The sequence below is a fragment of the Aplosporella prunicola genome, assembly GCF_010093885.1.
Source record: "Aplosporella prunicola CBS 121167 unplaced genomic scaffold K452scaffold_6, whole genome shotgun sequence".
Lineage (NCBI taxonomy): Eukaryota > Fungi > Ascomycota > Dothideomycetes > Botryosphaeriales > Aplosporellaceae > Aplosporella > Aplosporella prunicola.
Genome location: NW_022983534.1, coordinates 863,829 through 880,306, shown reverse-complemented (window position 1 = coordinate 880,306; position 16,478 = coordinate 863,829). Strand labels below are relative to the sequence as shown.

The 16,478-nt window shown below is 53.5% G+C and overlaps 6 protein-coding genes across 6 annotated transcripts; 3 read left to right on the top strand and 3 right to left on the bottom strand.

Annotated features, from left to right (window-relative positions):
- Positions 1-49: 49 nt before the first annotated feature.
- Positions 50-1,656, top strand: K452DRAFT_325213 (lytic polysaccharide monooxygenase; the record flags this gene model as incomplete). The annotated part of the gene is made up of 5 exons (XM_033544762.1): positions 50-375; positions 428-618; positions 686-726; positions 838-929; positions 1,563-1,656. 5 exons carry the CDS (start codon positions 50-52, stop codon positions 1,654-1,656), a joined length of 744 nt encoding a protein of 247 aa, XP_033400430.1.
- A 182-nt stretch (positions 1,657-1,838) lies between these two features.
- K452DRAFT_349743 (uncharacterized protein) lies at positions 1,839-4,062 on the bottom strand. Its single transcript, XM_033545612.1, has 4 exons — positions 3,754-4,062; positions 3,634-3,701; positions 2,979-3,581; positions 1,839-2,926 (listed from the first exon to the last, which is right to left on the bottom strand). Exons 1-4 carry the CDS (start codon positions 4,040-4,042, stop codon positions 1,958-1,960), a joined length of 1,929 nt encoding a protein of 642 aa, XP_033400429.1. The 5' UTR covers positions 4,043-4,062; the 3' UTR covers positions 1,839-1,957.
- A 273-nt stretch (positions 4,063-4,335) lies between these two features.
- Positions 4,336-6,204, top strand: K452DRAFT_356836 (uncharacterized protein). Its single transcript, XM_033546077.1, has 5 exons — positions 4,336-4,521; positions 4,576-5,068; positions 5,123-5,217; positions 5,273-5,955; positions 6,013-6,204. Exons 1-5 carry the CDS (start codon positions 4,473-4,475, stop codon positions 6,076-6,078), a joined length of 1,386 nt encoding a protein of 461 aa, XP_033400428.1. The 5' UTR covers positions 4,336-4,472; the 3' UTR covers positions 6,079-6,204.
- Positions 6,205-6,378: 174 nt separating this feature from the next.
- K452DRAFT_316653 (uncharacterized protein) lies at positions 6,379-11,162 on the top strand. Its single transcript, XM_033543989.1, has 3 exons — positions 6,379-10,642; positions 10,698-10,823; positions 10,878-11,162. The coding sequence occupies exons 1-3, from the start codon at positions 6,410-6,412 to the stop codon at positions 10,926-10,928; spliced, it is 4,410 nt and encodes a 1,469-aa protein (XP_033400427.1). The 5' UTR covers positions 6,379-6,409; the 3' UTR covers positions 10,929-11,162.
- On the bottom strand, positions 11,146-12,331 carry K452DRAFT_245796 (uncharacterized protein). The gene is made up of 2 exons (XM_033537995.1): positions 12,082-12,331; positions 11,146-12,024 (listed from the first exon to the last, which is right to left on the bottom strand). The coding sequence occupies exons 1-2, from the start codon at positions 12,162-12,164 to the stop codon at positions 11,208-11,210; spliced, it is 900 nt and encodes a 299-aa protein (XP_033400426.1). The 5' UTR covers positions 12,165-12,331; the 3' UTR covers positions 11,146-11,207.
- A 1,390-nt stretch (positions 12,332-13,721) lies between these two features.
- On the bottom strand, positions 13,722-16,309 carry K452DRAFT_285031 (uncharacterized protein). Its single transcript, XM_033540046.1, has 3 exons — positions 15,255-16,309; positions 14,317-15,199; positions 13,722-14,238 (listed from the first exon to the last, which is right to left on the bottom strand). Exons 1-3 carry the CDS (start codon positions 15,840-15,842, stop codon positions 14,216-14,218), a joined length of 1,494 nt encoding a protein of 497 aa, XP_033400425.1. The 5' UTR covers positions 15,843-16,309; the 3' UTR covers positions 13,722-14,215.
- Between the last annotated feature and the right edge of the window lie 169 nt (positions 16,310-16,478).

Below are 16,478 nucleotides of genomic sequence, written 5' to 3'. Positions count from 1 at the left end.
TACAAATATCACGGCTCTGCAGCAATCAAACTCTGTTTTTGTCATTGCAATGAAGATCACTTCCATCCTTCCCATTGCGTGCGCGGCTGCCGCCCATGCGCACACAATCTTCCAGCGCCTGTCTGTCAACGGCGTCGACCAGGGCCAGCTGACGGGCGTGCGTGCTCCTGACTCGAACAATCCCATCACTAGCGTCACTGGCGACAGCATTGCCTGCAACACGGGCATCCACTCGCCAGTCTCCCAGTCGGTCGTCACCATCCCGGCCGGCGCCACGGTCGGCGCGTACTGGCAGCACCTGCTCGGCACAAACTCTGCCAACGACGCCGACAACCCTATCGCTGCAAGCCACAAAGGACCCGTTCTTGTGTACCTGTATGACAAGACCCGTCAGGTAAAAAAAAACGTGGCTGACGACAAAGCGTAGCGCCAAGGTGGACAATGCCGCCACAACCACTACCAGCGGCCTAAAGTGGTTCAAGATTGCAGAGGACGGGCTCGACACCAGCAGCGGCACCTGGGGCGTCGATCGCATGATTGCCAACGGTGGCTGGCAATACTTCACCCTGCCCAGCTGCGTCGCGCCCGGCCAGTATCTGATGCGGGTCGAGATCATCGGCATGCATACCCCACCCACCCCTGCGCCGATCTCCCGCACCCTTACTAACCCCCACCCTCCCTCCAGCTCTGCACTCGGCCTATTCGACCGGCGGCGCCCAATTCTACGTGAGTTCCATCCATGTCATACCCAACACATTCTCGCGCCTGCCATTTGCACACGTCGACACAGCACAAAACAAACAATGCCAACAACCACTGACACGCGCGCACGCGCAGATATCTTGCGCCCAGATCAACGTGTCCGGCAGCGGCACCAGCACGGGCACATCGAGCGTCAGCTTCCCGGGAGCCTACAGCGCCACCGATCCGTAAGTCCACCCATCCAGCACCCATCGGCAGCACGGCCGTCATTGTCGTCGTCGTCTGCCTCGTCTGCCTCGTCGGCCTGCGTATTTATAGCCTTCCCCATCGGGCAAGCGTGTGCCAATTATTGGTCGCAATCTCGGTTGCCCGCCCCCCATCATCTCCATCTGCTCCTCCACCCTCCACCTCTCCTGACACCCCCGGTCCAACACCCCCTAAACGGGCTGGCGGGCGCGGGCTTTGTCATCACAGCCGGCCGGTGGCAGCTCCGGCCCGCCGTCATCTCCATCATCGGCGGCGGCGGCCTCGGCCTCGGCGCCCATGCATGACACCACCTACCCTACCTTACCCTACCCCCCCTTGGCTCCCTCCCTGTTATTACTTCCACACTATCTATTCCCCCGTCTCCGTCTCCGTCGCTCTCCCTCCCCCCTATTCGCCCATAGTCAACTAGCAGCGCAATCTCCGCGCGACTCGCCCGTCATCCATGCATGCAAGCTTTTTCCTCTTCGGCGCCGCTAGTTAACTTAACCACGGCGACGACATTGGGTTTTGGTTTGGCGGCGGCCCCCAAAAAAGCGTGCTGCGCGAAAAAATAACTAGGAAGCGAGGCTAATGCGTTGCGTGCCTGATTGCAGCGGCATCCTCATCAATATCTACGGCGCCTCCGGCCAGCCCGACAACGACAAGAAGCCGTATACGATCCCCGGTCCGGCCGTACTGGCCTGCTAGGCAGCACTCGCGAAGGAGAGCGAGGCGCAGCTTCGTGTCGCGGCTTCCTGCTGAGGAGGATGCTGGATTGTAGTGGGGCAGATGATATGGGAAGATTGCAAGTGAATTTGGTTTGCTGGTCTCGGGGCGACGGTCTCTACTCTGAACTATTGATTCTAACGACGAACACGAAATTTATACTTGCGGATAAATTGTATGTCGAAAATGTGGCGCTCGTGTTTCTATGTGTGCATGTATCAAATAATTCCATCTATCCTCAGCGAATCCCTCGCCGGGCCATAGATACAGAAAGTCTGCTAGATCAGCACTTCATCCTAACACCCTGCCTCATCTCCTGCTCGCGGACCTCGAACATGATCTGTACACCCACAAACAGCGCCCCGCACGCCGCAGCAAAGAACCCCAGCCCGGAATAACTTCCGAAAATGCCCTTCGCCAGGCCCTCGAGCCCATCCAGCCCGATCGCGAAGCCGACCAGGTTTGCCGCCATCATCATTAGCACGTTGCCCACGGCGCCGACGCCACAAAGCATGCGATACGCCGTTGGGCGGTCGGTCCACTTGCGCCGGGGGAAGAGCATTCCGGCCAGGACCTCAGGTGCGACGAAGAACGAGATCATCCAACCCCACATCAGCAGCCGCAGCTGAATGTCGTGCCAGAGCGCGACGAACGTGAAGACGGCAAGGTAGTTCGCGATGGCGCGGACCTTGCCCCAGCGGCCGGCGATGCCGCTGCCGCCGATGGGTATGTAGATGTAGCGCACGATCCAGCGGTTAAAACTGCGGTGCCAGCCCCGCCAGAAGGCGAGTGCTGAGTAATTGTCGCTCATGCACCGCACCATGTTCTCTGGCGGGTCGATGCCATCGAGCAGCGCCCAGAGGCGGAAGAACCGCCATGGCAGCAGCAGCTTCAGCCATATGTGGTGGAGGTTGAAGTAGCCCAGCATGCTCAACTGGAATGGCGTGTACATGCCCCAATTAGGTTGAACATGGAAAATAGCAACGGCGTAGATGTAGTGGATAACAAGCTCCATGGCGAGGAGAGATAGAAGGAAGCGAATGGCATAGAGCGTGGTGCGTTGGCGAGTGATGCTGGGAGCGCGGTAGCGCTGTTGCGAGATATAGTCGTTAAACGTCAGAATGGGTCCTGCAAGGTAAAGCGGAGAGTATAAAATGTAGGCCAAGTAGTTTCGGAACGAGTAGTCTCCTGCCTTTGCCGGCGTAGAAACGCGATCACGCTCAGACAAGTTGGCAGGGTCGAGCTGTTTCTTCTTTTGGGCGTTAGCAAATGTCCCCAATGGATTGGCTTAGCAGAGTCTGTACCTCGATTGGACTACCGCCGCGCATATTCCAGCTCCAGTAATAGTCCATGTTAAAACTGATCAGGCGGAGGACCGTGATGTTGAAAAGGACTTCCCATCTCGGCATCAAGCCTCCATAGCTGTCCAACCACGCTCCCCAGTTGTCCTCGGATGACGCAGCTGTTCCGGGGCCCACGAAAGCTGCAATGTCGGCAAACGGGTACCCGCGGTAAAGCTCATTGGCAAAAAGCGTAGCGATGTTGAAGGTCCAGGTCGCTACGGGTACATAGCTCCGTGGCAATGCAGTTGCAATCTTGTAGTTCACGTACAAGATAAGGAAAACCTTCACTGCTGACAGCCCGTGTAGGGCGAACAGGAAGACCAAAGCGAAAACATGATCAAAGGATATGCGTTGTTCCAATCTTGCATCTGCCGCAGCATGCGCTGACAGACCCATGGTAAGCTGTCCATTTGGCGACGCAGTGGAAGTCGGTCGAACTTGGGTGTATGTATCGGCGCGGCATAAATAGTCATACACCCGACGGAGTAGGGGGTGGATAATGACGACTAGAAACAGATATGGTACGTTGTCGCGGAAGGAGGAGTATTGAGCATCTGAATTATCCTATCACAGCTGTCAGATAAACGTCCGGAACAGCCAATTTATTGTAACATACCACTTTCCGTCCAGGAATCCATCCGTCGGAAAGTAAATGCTCATATTTGGGGTAATTGGGATCCGACTCTAAGCCATATCAGCAACCGTGTCCTGCGAGCGCGTGCGGACATCGTCGCACCTTTCGACACATCGTATACGGTCTTGAACATAGTCGGTACGACGGTTATGAAGATAAAGTAGTAGAAGTAGAACTCGGGAGTCCGCCATTTCGAAGGCTGAGTGCACGGAGCTTTTGCGTCATCTCCTTTGGCTTGTTCGCGTTGTGCTGCCTCGGATGGGGAGGGCTTCGCAGGGTCAATCTGGGGATCGCTGGCGGCTTGCTTCGGGGGTGTGGATGCGGAGATGATGAAGCGGGTGTCGAGTGTGTCCAGGGAGTAAAGTTGCCGCAAGTACTGAAACCAGGACATGGCGGCGGAAAGAGAAAGGAGAGAGAGAAAAGAGAGACTCAGACCATGTCCGGTACCTAGAGCTCTAGGAATGACGAGGGTCCAGTGACGGTCCGGCAAGTAAGCTAGGTACGATCGCCAAGTCCGCCGTCCGCCAAGCCCGCCGCGTTATGAATATTTCATGTGGATTAGTAGCTACCTGTTATCGTAATAGCTACTGCAAGTAGATTAGTAGCAGCTGTATAAAAGCGAAATGTTTGGGCACGGACATACCACCGAGGCAAGCGCTGCCATCACCGCCCTGCGCGCTCCGCCCTTGACCAGGTAGCTTCCACCGCGACCAGCTCCACCATCTCGCGTCATCTATTCGCATACCCTTTCACCCTCGCGTATTTCGCGCGCATCCGTTAGACAAACGAAGCATCCGTTTTGCGCATATCTCGCGCCCACCATGGCGTTACATAGCTCGTCCGTGCCTGCGACCAACGAGTACGCGGGAGGTAGGCTTTGCACTCACTTTGTCAATTGACCTGATGCTAACAAGGCCTGTTTAGACGAAGTCTCCGCCGTCGTACTCGACCCCGGCTTTTCTTCCACTCGCGCAGGCTTCGCGGGAGAGGATGTCCCCAAGTCTGTCCTACCGACTTATTATGGCGTGCGCGAAGACCTTATCACTCCCGTTTTCGGCGAGAACGCGATACACAATCCTTCTTCAAACCTGGAGATCCGTAACCCCTGGTCCACCGAGGGCGTAGTGGAAGACTGGGATACTGCTGTCAAGCTATGGGAGTACGCAATTACTTCGCGCCTGACCGGCGCAAAACCTACGAACCCGGCAAACAACGGTCTTAACGAAGCCTTGGATGGCGAGATGGATGTCGACATAAAGGAGTCTGTGGTTCTTGAGAAGCCGCTCGAGGGTTCACCGTTGCTCATGTCTGAGCCTGGGTGGAGCTCGCAGAAACACCGGGAGAAGTGCATTGAGGTTGCCATGGAGGACTGGGGCGCTCCGGCGTTCTATATTGCTAAAAACGGAGTTCTTGCGGCGTAGGTGCGCATAGTGGCTTGGTGACGAAGAACGAGTATTAACAACGATACTAGATTCGCATCCGGTAAGCCCACCGCTTTGGTCATCGACGTAGGTGCTGCGACCACCTCGATCACGCCTGTTGTAGATGGCATGGTCATCAAAAAGGGTAAGTCCGGGCTCTGTTGACGACCGTAAGTATCCTGCTGACTAGCTCGGTTCAGGTGTGATGAAGTCACCTCTTGCGGGCAACTTCATCTCAAACCAACTTCGGTTGACCTTTGCCCAATCGCAACCTCCGGTCCCACTGACACCGCACTATGTGGTTGCATCAAAGACTCCAGTAGAGGCTGGAGCTCCTGCCCAAGCCGTTTACAAGGAGTTTGCCAAGCCGCCGACTGCATCGTTCCGCAAAATGGAGGAAGAGCGTGTGCTTACGGAGTTCAAGGAGTCCGTGGTGCAGGTTTGGGGCGGACCAGGCAGACTGACTGGAGCCAACGAGGAGATCGCGAGGAACTCTCCTGGCAGGCCGTTCGAAATGCCTGATGGATGGAACCAAGTCTTCGGTGCGGAACGGTTTAAAGCAGCGGAGGGTTTGTTTGATGCCAAGGCTGCACTGATTGATGCCGACAATCCGAGACCTCGCGACGAGCAGACCATTTCCCAGCTCGTTATCCAGTCTCTTGGTCAAGTTGATGTGGAAGTGCGCCCTGCGTTGCTCGCGAACATCGTGGTTACTGGCGGATCTTCTCTCTTGTACGGTTTTACCGATCGCCTGAATTTGGAGTTGGCACAAATCTATCCTGGTCCTAGGATCAGGCTGCAGGCACCGGGCAATACGGTGGAGCGCAAATACGCCAGCTGGATTGGTGGTAGCATTCTTGGTAGCCTGGGTAGCTTTCATCAGGTAAGTACTGCTGAGCCCCCCCGTCGAGAGATACGACCACTGCTAACTATTGAGCAGCTGTGGGTCAGCAAAAAGGAGTACGAGGAGCATGGTGCAAGCATTGTCGAGAAGCGTTGCAAGTAAAGGTAATGAGCGTGGATGGCCATGCGTGGAGATTGCAATTGTGGTTAGTAAAAGGGGAAAGTCCGAGAACAACCAAGAGCTTGAATGCATTTAATTTGCAATGCCTAGTTGACTTCATTCCGTCCGCCTTCAATGTTCCGCTCGTGCAGTCCGGCCACGATTAAAATCCACCGAGCCTCGTGCCTGCGGGGAAATGTCCGTGTGTTGTCGGCGTTTTGAGTGCCAAGATGCCGATGTTTACTGTGCGATCGCCATGTTTTGGCGACTGGAGAGCTACAACGGTCGAACAACTAACCTGACAGCACAACTCCCATACTTCCGATTGCACACGATGCCTGCGCTGCCCACTCGATCGCGGCGAGCAGCATCCCGTCGTGCGGTTATCGAATCCTCCGACGAAGAAGACCACACCATGCAACAGCAGGACAGTGACGAGGAAGAGTTCACGCCCGCACCAAAGAGCACGAGGCGGGCGTCGCGCAGGCCGACCACTGACGCACCGGCGACACCGGGCACTGGAACCCGATCGCGGAGAACAAGAGCCAGTGTGGCAGCTGAGGATGCTGAAGCAGAGCCTGTGAAAGCTCCTGCCACTGCCAGAAGAGGAAGACGAAACGTCCGCGAGAGTCGCAGAGCCAGAGCTTCCGTTGCTCCAACTACAGAAGCCACAGATGATGACATCCCCCCGCCGACTCCGAATCCTACGACATCTCCCAAAACCGAGCACCAATCAACGCCGCTAGCAGACATCACCGAAAGTACTGTCAACGAGCAGGCGGATGACGCCCAAACGCCGAAACAGTCCGTGGAGCGGTTTGAGCCTGAGCAGCAGCCTGAATCTGTGCAGCAACCCGAACCTGTGCAACAACCTGAGCCTGTGGAGCACTCTGGGGCTGTGGAACAAACCGAGGCGCCGACTGCGGATGCCGACGTGGACATGATGGATGTCGACATGAACGATGCACCAGCGCCCGAGCAGCCACCCGTCCCAATATCACCACACGCAGTCAAGAAGGTTGACCCGCGAATAACTGAGTTGGAGAGGCCAATGGATATTGCGGCTAGAGCAAGAGCGACAGCCATGCCGACTTCGCAAGAGCCTGCGCCGCCGAAATCCAGGATTGTTATCACATGGCTAATTCTGACAAATTTCAAGAGTTACGCGGGCAGACAGGAGGTTGGACCATTCCATGCTTCCTTCTCATCTGTCGTGGGCCCGAACGGTTCCGGAAAATCGAATGTGATTGATTCTCTGCTGTTCGTCTTCGGCTTCAGGGCGAGTAAGATGAGACAGGGTAAGATATCTGCGTTGATTCATAATTCGGCGGAGTTCCCGAATCTGGATTATTGTGAGGTCGAAGTCCACTTTCAAGAGGTTATGGACCTGCCCCAAGGAGGACATGAGATAATCCCGGATTCGCAACTTGTCATCTCACGGAGAGCATTCAAGAGCAACTCTAGTCAGTATTACATCAACGGAAAGCCATCAAACTTCACTGTTGTTGGGGCATTGCTTCGGGAAAGAGGCGTCGATCTTGACCACAAGCGATTCCTCATCTTGCAGGGTGAGGTAGAATCCATTGCGCAAATGAAGGCCAAGGCCGCGAATGAGCACGATGACGGGTTGTTGGAATACCTGGAGGACATTATTGGCACGTCGAAATACAAGACGCCAATCGAAGAATCGGCCGCGCAGACAGAAACCCTCAATGAAGTCTGCATGGAGAAGAGCAACAGAGTGCAACACGTCGAGAAGGAAAAGGAGAACCTGGAAGAAAAGAAAAACAAGGCCTTGGCCTACATTCGGGATGAAAATGAGTTGGCTACAAAACAGTCTGCGTTGTATCAGGTCTACGTTGAAGATACCAATGACAACATTGCGGTCACCCAGGAAGCCATAAACGAACTATCTGGTCAACTAGACGAGGAGCTACAAAGACATCAAGGAAACGAGGAAGGCATCAAAGAACTTGAGAAGCAATACAAGGCTGGGTCTAAGGACTACGACAAGCTCGAGAAGCAAACTCAAGAAGTGGTCAAAGAGCTCGCCAAGTTGGACAAGGAGACGGTCAAGTTTGAAGAGAAGAAGAAGTTCTTGACCAACAAACAAAAGAAGCTTCAGAAGACTCTGGAAAGTAGTAGATTTGCCGCTGGTGAATCGGAGACGACCGTGCAACAATCTTCCGACGACATTGCTCGCAACACTGAGCAAATCGCCGAATTGCAGGAAAACATGCAGGGTGAAGAGGAGGAGCTGAGCAAAATCCGAGATAGCCTCAAGGGCAAGACTCAACACATTTCCGACCAAATTGCCGCCAAGCAGAAGTCTCTTGAGCCCTGGAACGAAAAGATCAATGAGCAGCAGTCAGCCATGGCTGTCGCACAAAGTGAGCTGGATATATTGCGCGAGAAGGATAACGCGGGCGCCGTTGCAATCGCCGAAACCGAGGCTAAAATCGCGGGGCTTGAGGAATCAAAGGCTGCCAAGGAAACAGAATTGGAGGAATGCGATGAACAGAAGAGCCATTGTTTGAAAGCGATCAAGGAAGCGGAGAAGGAGCTGGCTGGGCTGGCAGAGAAAGAACCCGCGATTCGTTCAAAGTTATCGGGGGCTCGACAAAAGGCAGACGAAGCACGCGCCAGCCTTTCGGCCACCCAAACTCAAGGGAACGTCCTGACAGGCTTGATGCGCCTCAAAGAGTCTGGTCGTATCAACGGTTTTCACGGCCGGCTCGGTAACCTTGGTGCTATTGACCAGAAGTTCGATATCGCCATTTCAACTGCTTGTCCGTCCTTGGATAACATGGTCGTTGACTCCGTCGAAGTGGGCCAACAATGTATCGAGTACCTCAGAAAGAACAATCTTGGTCGGGCCAACTTCATTCTCTTGGACCGCTTACCGCAGCGCGACCTGTCCCCGATCGAAACTCCAGAGAAAGTCCCCAGACTTTTCGACTTGGTGAAGCCCAAGCACGACAAATTCAGACCCGCCTTCTTCAGCGTCCTCCAGAACACGCTGGTTGCCAAGGATCTGGAACAAGCCAACCGCATAGCCTATGGAGCAAAGAGATGGCGCGTGGTAACTCTCGATGGCCAGCTTATCGACAAGTCCGGTACTATGAGCGGTGGTGGCACCAGAGTCGCGAAGGGTGGGATGTCTTCGAAGCTGGCCGGGGACGTTACGAGAGACCAAGTTGCCAAGCTCGAGGGTGACCGCGACACCATTGAGCAGAGCTTCCAGGAGTTCCAACAACAGCAAAGGGAGATGGAAACAATGTTGAGGAAACTCAATGACGAAATACCCAAGTTGGAGACTAAAGCGCAAAAGCTCGCTCTCGAGCTTGAAAGTTTTGATCGCAACATCGCGGACTTGAAGCGTCGTATCAAAGAAATTGCTGCTGAGCAGCAGCCCTCCAAGTCTGATAAGGCTCGTGCGGCTAGTTTGGAGAAGGACATTGCCGGTATGGAGAAACGCATCAAAAAGCTCCACTCTGAAACTGCTGGAGTTGAAGAGGAAATCAAAGAGCTGCAAGACCAGATCATGGAGGTTGGCGGTGTTAAGCTACGTCTTCAGAAAGCCAAGGTAGATGCTCTCAAAGAGCAAGTTGACACACTCACCGAAGAGATGTCGACCGCTGAGGTTTCCAAGGCAAAGGCCCAAAAGCAGAAGACCAAACATGAGAAGTCCTACCGAGAGGCAGAGGCTGAGCTAGAGAACTTGGCTGCAGAGCTTGAGAAGGTTGAGGAGGACGTGCAAAACCAGAAGAGCGGCACCAGTGGATGGAGGGAACAGGCAGAGCAAGCGCAAGATGCGCTTGAAGAAAAGAAAGAAGAGCTGCAGAGTTTGAAGGCTGAACTGGATGCCAAGGTTACGGAGCTCAACGAGACGCGCGGTATCGAGATCGAAATGCGCAACAAGTTGGAGGAACAACAGAAAGCCCTCAAGGAAAATGAAATGCGCCTACGCCATTGGGAGGACAAGCTCAGCAAGTTGACCATCCAGAACGTTGGCGAGTTTAGTGAGGAGCAGGAGGGCGATTCTCTGCCCACGTACACAAAGGATGAGCTGCAGGACATGGACAGGAATTCTCTCAAGCGCGAGATCGCCGCATTGGAAGAGAAAACTCAAAATGTTCAAGTCGAGCTGGGCGTCCTGGCAGAATATCGCCGCCGCTGCGAGGAGCACACAGCACGCAGCGCTGATCTGGCCACTGCAGTTGCCGAACGCGACGCAGCTAAGAAGCGCTGCGATGAACTGCGCCGTCTGCGTCTTGAGGGCTTCATGGAAGGCTTCAGTCAGATCTCATTGCGCCTCAAGGAGATGTACCAGATGATCACCATGGGCGGCAATGCTGAGCTGGAGCTGGTGGATTCCCTGGATCCTTTCTCCGAAGGCATCCTGTTCTCAGTCATGCCGCCAAAGAAGAGTTGGAAGAACATCAGCAACCTTTCTGGTGGTGAAAAGACGCTCTCGAGTCTGGCACTCGTGTTCGCCTTGCACCACTACAAGCCTACGCCTTTGTATGTCATGGACGAAATTGATGCGGCGTTGGATTTCAGAAACGTGAGTACTCCCTGCCTGCGCACTAAAGCTGCCACGTTAGCTAATCCTACGTTAGGTTTCGATTGTTGCAAGTTACATCAAGGAGCGCACCAAGAATGCGCAGTTCGTCGTCATCTCGTTGCGAAACAACATGTTTGAGCTGGCTTCGCGGTTGGTGGGTGTGTATAAGGTTAACCATATGGTAAGTCGCCTGTCTCAATCCTGCGAACAGTGAAAGCTAATGTTTCCAATGCAGACCAAGAGTGTAACGGTCGAGAACAGGGACTACATTATCCCCAGGGCATAAGGATTGGTTCCGGGTTTGGGTTTATGAGATCAACGTTCGGTTCGGTCAGGCTAGATACGGAATGATAACCCCGGGTGGCTTTGTTTTATTCGAAGGCGTTGACTGGGAAGGCTATGGTTGCACTGGAAGTTTTCTCTGAACGACAGCTGTGTCAAATCAAATTATTATTCTCTCCAATCACCCTCAACTACCAATGTAAAAAAAAAAAAAAAAGGGGGGGGGGGGGGGTATATCTACACTGAAACATCAATCAATCTTGGTGGTCGCCAGGGATGCAAGTTACTTCGCAGCACACGGCGCCGTCTCCATATGCTCATGGTAATGCTTGCACATGTTTCTCATCCAAGGCTTGCAGCTGGCCAATTTTGCTGCATCATCCCCACACAATGCCTTTCCCGCATTCACGCAAGTGTTGCAAAAGACGTAGCCGCAAGACTCGCACTTGTTGCCACTAAGTCCTGGCTGGATTACATCGCGGCAGACCCAGCACGCACGGGTCAGGTTCCAGCTGGCCGGCTTCCAAGGGTCAAGGCTGTGGCGACTCATGCCCTGAAGATCCGGGCGCTTGACTCGCACGATGAGCTCGCGCAGGAACTGTGGGTGCCACTCGTCTGGGTGGCTGGCCAGCAGGACGTCGGTCTTCTTGAATGCGAAGAGGTCAAGCACGAGTTTGCGCAGCAGGGCCGTGTCGCGGATTTCCTCGTAGAGCGTGAAAGTGTCGCTGGGCGTGAGGACGCTGTTGCTTTTCTCGGCCAGCTCGGCGACCTTGTCAACGGTCTGGTTCCGCAGGCGCTCCACGGTCAGGCGGTCCGCTAGGCCGTACAGGTTCAGCAGGAGATAAAATGCGACCTTGCCCTGGCGCTGGAACACGTCGTCGAGCGTCCCAGTGTAGGCCCAGTGCAGAAATATCTCAAAGGTCGAGACATCCTCGGCGGGCAACCTGACGGACTGGCTCAGGCCTTCGGCAAACGTGCCGTTGAGTGCGGCAGCGAAGAAGGGCGAGTGGTGTGTGAGTACCTCCCGATGGACGAGGAATGGCGTCGCCGTACGTCCGACCAGAATGGTGGAAACCGTTGTAAAGGTCCTGAACTGCGTCCTGGTGCTACCCTGTCAGCATGCATAATTTGCAACTTCAACCCCTTGCTTTGCTCACCGCAACGAAAAGGGCCGGTTCCTGGCGCGCGCCGACAGGGCCAGTGAGCCCCATGCTCGCGGTTTTTCAACCTCCGTTGCCATGTGAAGCGCTTGAAGCAGCTCTGTGATACGTTGTGACAAGCGCTCGGAGTTAGTAGATGGCTGGGTGGATGGCTTGTTGAAGTAGAGTTCACGACGAAGCCGTGGGGGCCCTGCTTTAGAAAGGGCGAAGGTACCAGGAGAGGATTTGGGGTTTTACAGGAGCCGTGAGTGTTGCGTTATCAATCAAGGAGCCGAGCAAGAACAGGAGCTCCGTCATTATAAGCAAGAACAGGAGCTCCGTCATTATAAGCAAGAACAGGAGCTCCGTCATTATAAGCAAGGATGCCTGCGTGAATGAAAACGTTCACGTCTTTCGAGCATGACTGCCTCATTAGCTTGGCGTGACGACCAACGTAGCAGTTGGCCTTTGTTCTGCTCCTCACCCATCGACCTCCGAATGCGGAAGTTTCAAACAAACGATGCGCCTGCGGTAAGCGACAACCCGTGTCCAACATTTGCTTTGGTGCCATACAGTGCGGCGTCACGGGTCGTCGCCAGGGTCCAACACTAACGCAAATTTCTCTCAACCCCGCTTTCTCTCACCTCCTACCACACAACATGGAGTCTTTCTTTGCAGACCACATCAATAGAAAATCACTAGTAAAAGCTACTCTTTCTCATAACTAGCGAGTTTTAATTCTTACCGCAAATTCTCTTAGCTATAGCTAGTCTAAAATCTCGAGACTTATATATTCTAGGAAAAACTATAGCAGATATAATCTACCGCTTTTTAAAAATATAATAAATAGACCTAGTACCTAGACTAGGGCCTAAAAAGAAACTTAATATCTATACCTAGCGTAGGATAATACGTTATATTAATAACTATCCTAAATACTCTTATAAAAGAGTAATAAAAGACCTATAATTAAATTATAGTAAATCTACTATTTATAAGGTTTTAAAAGAATACAATATAATAAAGTAGAAAGCTAAGAAAAGACCTTTTATTTCTAAAGAGGTTACTAGAAAGCGGTACCGTTTAGTAAAGAAATACTATAAAAAAAGAAAGTTTTAGGATAAATTTATCTTTATAGATAAATATTATATTAAGTAGGGTTCTAGAAAGAGACTATAGTAGGTTTTTTATAAACCTAGGAAAGAAAGTACTAGAGATAGAATATCTACTCGAAACTACTAGGGAAATATCCTCGCTATATAATATAGGCTAGCTTCTTAGTCCGGTACGGTCTAACTAAGTATATCTAATTATCTATAGAGAGAGATCCCGAGTCTAAAAATAACGGAGTTATAGCGAAAAGTTACTACGATATATTAGACTAGATACTTAATAGGTCGCTAGATCCCGATATAAGATTCGTATATAATAATTTATCGCTCTATACTACTAAGTTAACCTAGTAGTAGTTTATTAATAAAGCTATTCGGCTGTTCGAGCTGCTACCGTACTCGCTAGATCTTAATCCTTAGGAATACCTCTAGTTTCCTCTAAAAGAACGACTCTTTCAGCTACGACCCGACTTAGAATATATAAAAGGTAGCCAGGAAGTGATTAAAGCTGAGCTAGCTGAGTAGCTTCCGAAAGCGTAGGACCGGCTGGACAACGTGAGTCTAAAGAAGCTAGCTCGGTCTATAAGAGATAGGTGGCAGGCTGTGTACGAGGCGAAGGGATACTAGACCAGGTATTAATTAGAATTGAATGAAGAATCGAATTCTGCATGAATTGAGTGAGCTGCAGCTGCGTGGGTTGATGAGAAGGTTGTTGTTTCGTGGTGCGACCGTGTTTCGTGAGGAAGTTGGACCCTGGCGACGACCTGTGACGCCGCACTGTAGACCGTCCGCAAAGCATTGCCCTCTTCGCGTTTGCTTCCATGGGACAAAAGGAACCGTAACTAACGTGTTTGACTGCACGCAAGCCGCAATGATGAAAAACGACGCAAGCACAAAGAAAAGTCCAGGTAAGCTATCGATGCTCAATTGACCTATAACCGCCTAAGAAAAAATAGTACATAATTGGAAGGCAAGACCTCGAAGTAGGTAGACTTTTACCCCCCCTTTCCAATAATTCGCCGAAAGAAATGCGAGGCCGCTCAGATGCGGTGTTTCTCGCTTTCTTGATGGACGTTAGCAGGTACTACTTCTGAGGCGGGGTTTCAATGGCGGTTGCGGTCGCCGTGCTTGTCGAACTCACCAAGCCTAGAGTACAACATATATAGAGCCATCTGGTTGCATTCCTGGGTGCCGGTAATCGTGACAAGTCGTTCGTTGCTGTTATCCTGGGGTTCGTTGATCTTGATGACACTACCACTGAGCTGGCGAATTTCGTTGATCTTTGCGCCACCCTTGCCAATGATAGCTCCAACCATGTCGTTCGGAATGAAGATCTGCTGAGTCATCGGTTGTCCAGGCATCATGCCTTGGATAGGCTGGGCGGGTTGACCGGCATGTGCGGCCGGCTGGCCAACGTGAGGAGTGCCGTACTGCTGTGGTTGATGCGGACCGGCGCCGGTGTAAGCGTGGCGCGGCGAGCCAGCCCCGTAGTGGAGAGGCGCCTGGGGCTGCTGGGGGTATTGACCGTGCATGTTAGGGGTACCGTATGCGGCAGCGGGAGTCCTCGGTCCGTGAGCTCCCTTTCCGCCACGGAAAGTCTCGGGGTGGCCCCATTGGCCTCCCGCCGGCTGAGGAACGTACGGAACGACCTGCATGCCTCCAGGAACAACACCTGCAGGACCGCCGCTGCGCGTTGCGTACGCAGATGCCGCAGGACCACCAAAACGCTCCGTCAGCTGTTCGACCAAAGTACTTCCAACGTAGTACGTTGCGATGTGGACAGCATCGGCAACACCAAGGACAACGAGAGAACGCTCAGTGGACAGAGGAAGGCATGAGTCTGAAGCGTTCAAGCGAGCTCCGGATGCCTCTTGAATCTCACGGATGCGAACACCGGACTTGCCGATAATGGAACCGATCAGGATATGGGGAATGAGAAGCCGAAGAGGGTAAGTCTTTGACTGAGGTGTAGAGGGAGCTTCAAGCGGCTCATTGTTAAGCGTGCGAATGATTAAGCCGAAAGCCTACAATAGCAGTCAGTCCAGAGTCAGTGTTCACCACGGTCAACCTTCAACTCACTTTGGCAACTGCATCCACCAATCCACTGACGGTAAGGATGCGCTCGACTGCACCCCTAGAGTAGTCGCTAACCGTGCACTTAGCGCCTGACATGCGTCGAATCAATGTGACGTTTTCCCCACCCTTGCCGATGACTGTAGCGGCCTCGGCACTGGAGATGATCGCGCGAACGTGCAACCAGCCGCTCTCATCCTGGTGGTTCATAGCAGGAACTTGGGAAGTCGCGGGAACGCCACTCGCCGAAGTCGATTGGATGGGCTGTGTCTCAGTGGGAAGGGCCGCGGCAGCGGTGGGGGCATCAGGCACCACAGTGTCACCTTGACCATCCTGTGGAGCACCGTTCTGTGGGGCTGAGGGAGTGGACGCGTCGCCTGTGGGCTTGGTGTCTTCGGTGGCGGTAGGCGCGGAGGCCGACGCGGGTTCAGCGGTCTTGACATCTACGTCGTCTGATGCAGCTTCATCTTTAACAATCTTGTCCAGAGCAGGGCGCTTTGCGTCTGGCTGATCGCCGGGACCGGAAGGTGAAGAGGGCTCCTCCAGAGGCCGCTTCTGCGAGGGCGCAGCGGTGGTGGTAGGTGAGGCAGACATATCGCTGATGGCTATTTTGGCCCTGCTGTATCAAGTAAAGCTTTTTTCAGGTGTTGATCTTTTCTTCTTCTTCAGATGACTGCCAGTGACGACACAGATAGCCGGTCGCAAATGTCTTCGATTGATCGTTTATGTACAGCAGGGGCTGTCCAAGGAAAACTTGCTGGTGTAGGCGATCGGAGCAGGGGACGAAGCGGCTGGTGAAGTGTTGTGGTGAGAGGAAGGTGCTAGGAAGTCGCCGGGATTGAGACGGTGAAGTGCGGCGGATGGAGGAGAGGATCGGGCGAGAGTAGAGGTCTCGGAGAGCTTGAGTGAGGGTTCTGTCTGTGCAGATGTGCAGAAGTAAACGCGCCCGGCAAAAGCAAACCTTGCAGCGTCCCGCCGACGAGCGACGAGGGTGCGATGGAGGATCGATGGGGGCGGTGGTCGCGTCGAGGGAGAAAGGGCAGATGATGACGGGAGGAGGTCGGAAAGGAAAGAAGCAGCACAGAGGAAGCTACTAGTAGCCCGCCGTAGCTTGAAATGCGGAGCGCAGCAGTGCGTCGCTTGGCGCAGATCATCCGTCACGTGCCCTGGGCGACTCGGCCTGCCTCGACGCGCTGCCCGCGCGCTGGACGTCTTCGGTCACGGCGCCGT

Excerpts from the sequence above, each read along its gene's own strand:
- K452DRAFT_349743 (XM_033545612.1), bottom strand. The coding sequence starts at position 4,042 with ATGTCCTGGTTTCAGTACTTGCGGCAACTTTACTCCCTGGACACACTC. Across the intron at positions 3,702-3,753 it reads CGTATACGATGTGTCGAAAG|AGTCGGATCCCAATTACCCC; the intron begins GTGCGACGATGT and ends GATATGGCTTAG. Across the intron at positions 2,927-2,978 it reads GCGGCGGTAGTCCAATCGAG|AAGAAACAGCTCGACCCTGC; the intron begins GTACAGACTCTG and ends AACGCCCAAAAG.
- K452DRAFT_356836 (XM_033546077.1), top strand. The coding sequence starts at position 4,473 with ATGGCGTTACATAGCTCGTCCGTGCCTGCGACCAACGAGTACGCGGGA. Across the intron at positions 5,218-5,272 it reads TGGCATGGTCATCAAAAAGG|GTGTGATGAAGTCACCTCTT; the intron begins GTAAGTCCGGGC and ends AGCTCGGTTCAG. Across the intron at positions 5,956-6,012 it reads GCCTGGGTAGCTTTCATCAG|CTGTGGGTCAGCAAAAAGGA; the intron begins GTAAGTACTGCT and ends ACTATTGAGCAG.
- K452DRAFT_316653 (XM_033543989.1), top strand. The coding sequence starts at position 6,410 with ATGCCTGCGCTGCCCACTCGATCGCGGCGAGCAGCATCCCGTCGTGCG. Across the intron at positions 10,643-10,697 it reads CGGCGTTGGATTTCAGAAAC|GTTTCGATTGTTGCAAGTTA; the intron begins GTGAGTACTCCC and ends ATCCTACGTTAG. Across the intron at positions 10,824-10,877 it reads TGTATAAGGTTAACCATATG|ACCAAGAGTGTAACGGTCGA; the intron begins GTAAGTCGCCTG and ends TTTCCAATGCAG.
- K452DRAFT_245796 (XM_033537995.1), bottom strand. The coding sequence starts at position 12,164 with ATGGCAACGGAGGTTGAAAAACCGCGAGCATGGGGCTCACTGGCCCTG. Across the intron at positions 12,025-12,081 it reads AACCGGCCCTTTTCGTTGCG|GACGCAGTTCAGGACCTTTA; the intron begins GTGAGCAAAGCA and ends GGGTAGCACCAG.
- K452DRAFT_285031 (XM_033540046.1), bottom strand. The coding sequence starts at position 15,842 with ATGTCTGCCTCACCTACCACCACCGCTGCGCCCTCGCAGAAGCGGCCT. Across the intron at positions 15,200-15,254 it reads TGGTGGATGCAGTTGCCAAA|GCTTTCGGCTTAATCATTCG; the intron begins GTGAGTTGAAGG and ends CTGCTATTGTAG. Across the intron at positions 14,239-14,316 it reads TATGTTGTACTCTAGGCTTG|AAAGCGAGAAACACCGCATC; the intron begins GTGAGTTCGACA and ends ACGTCCATCAAG.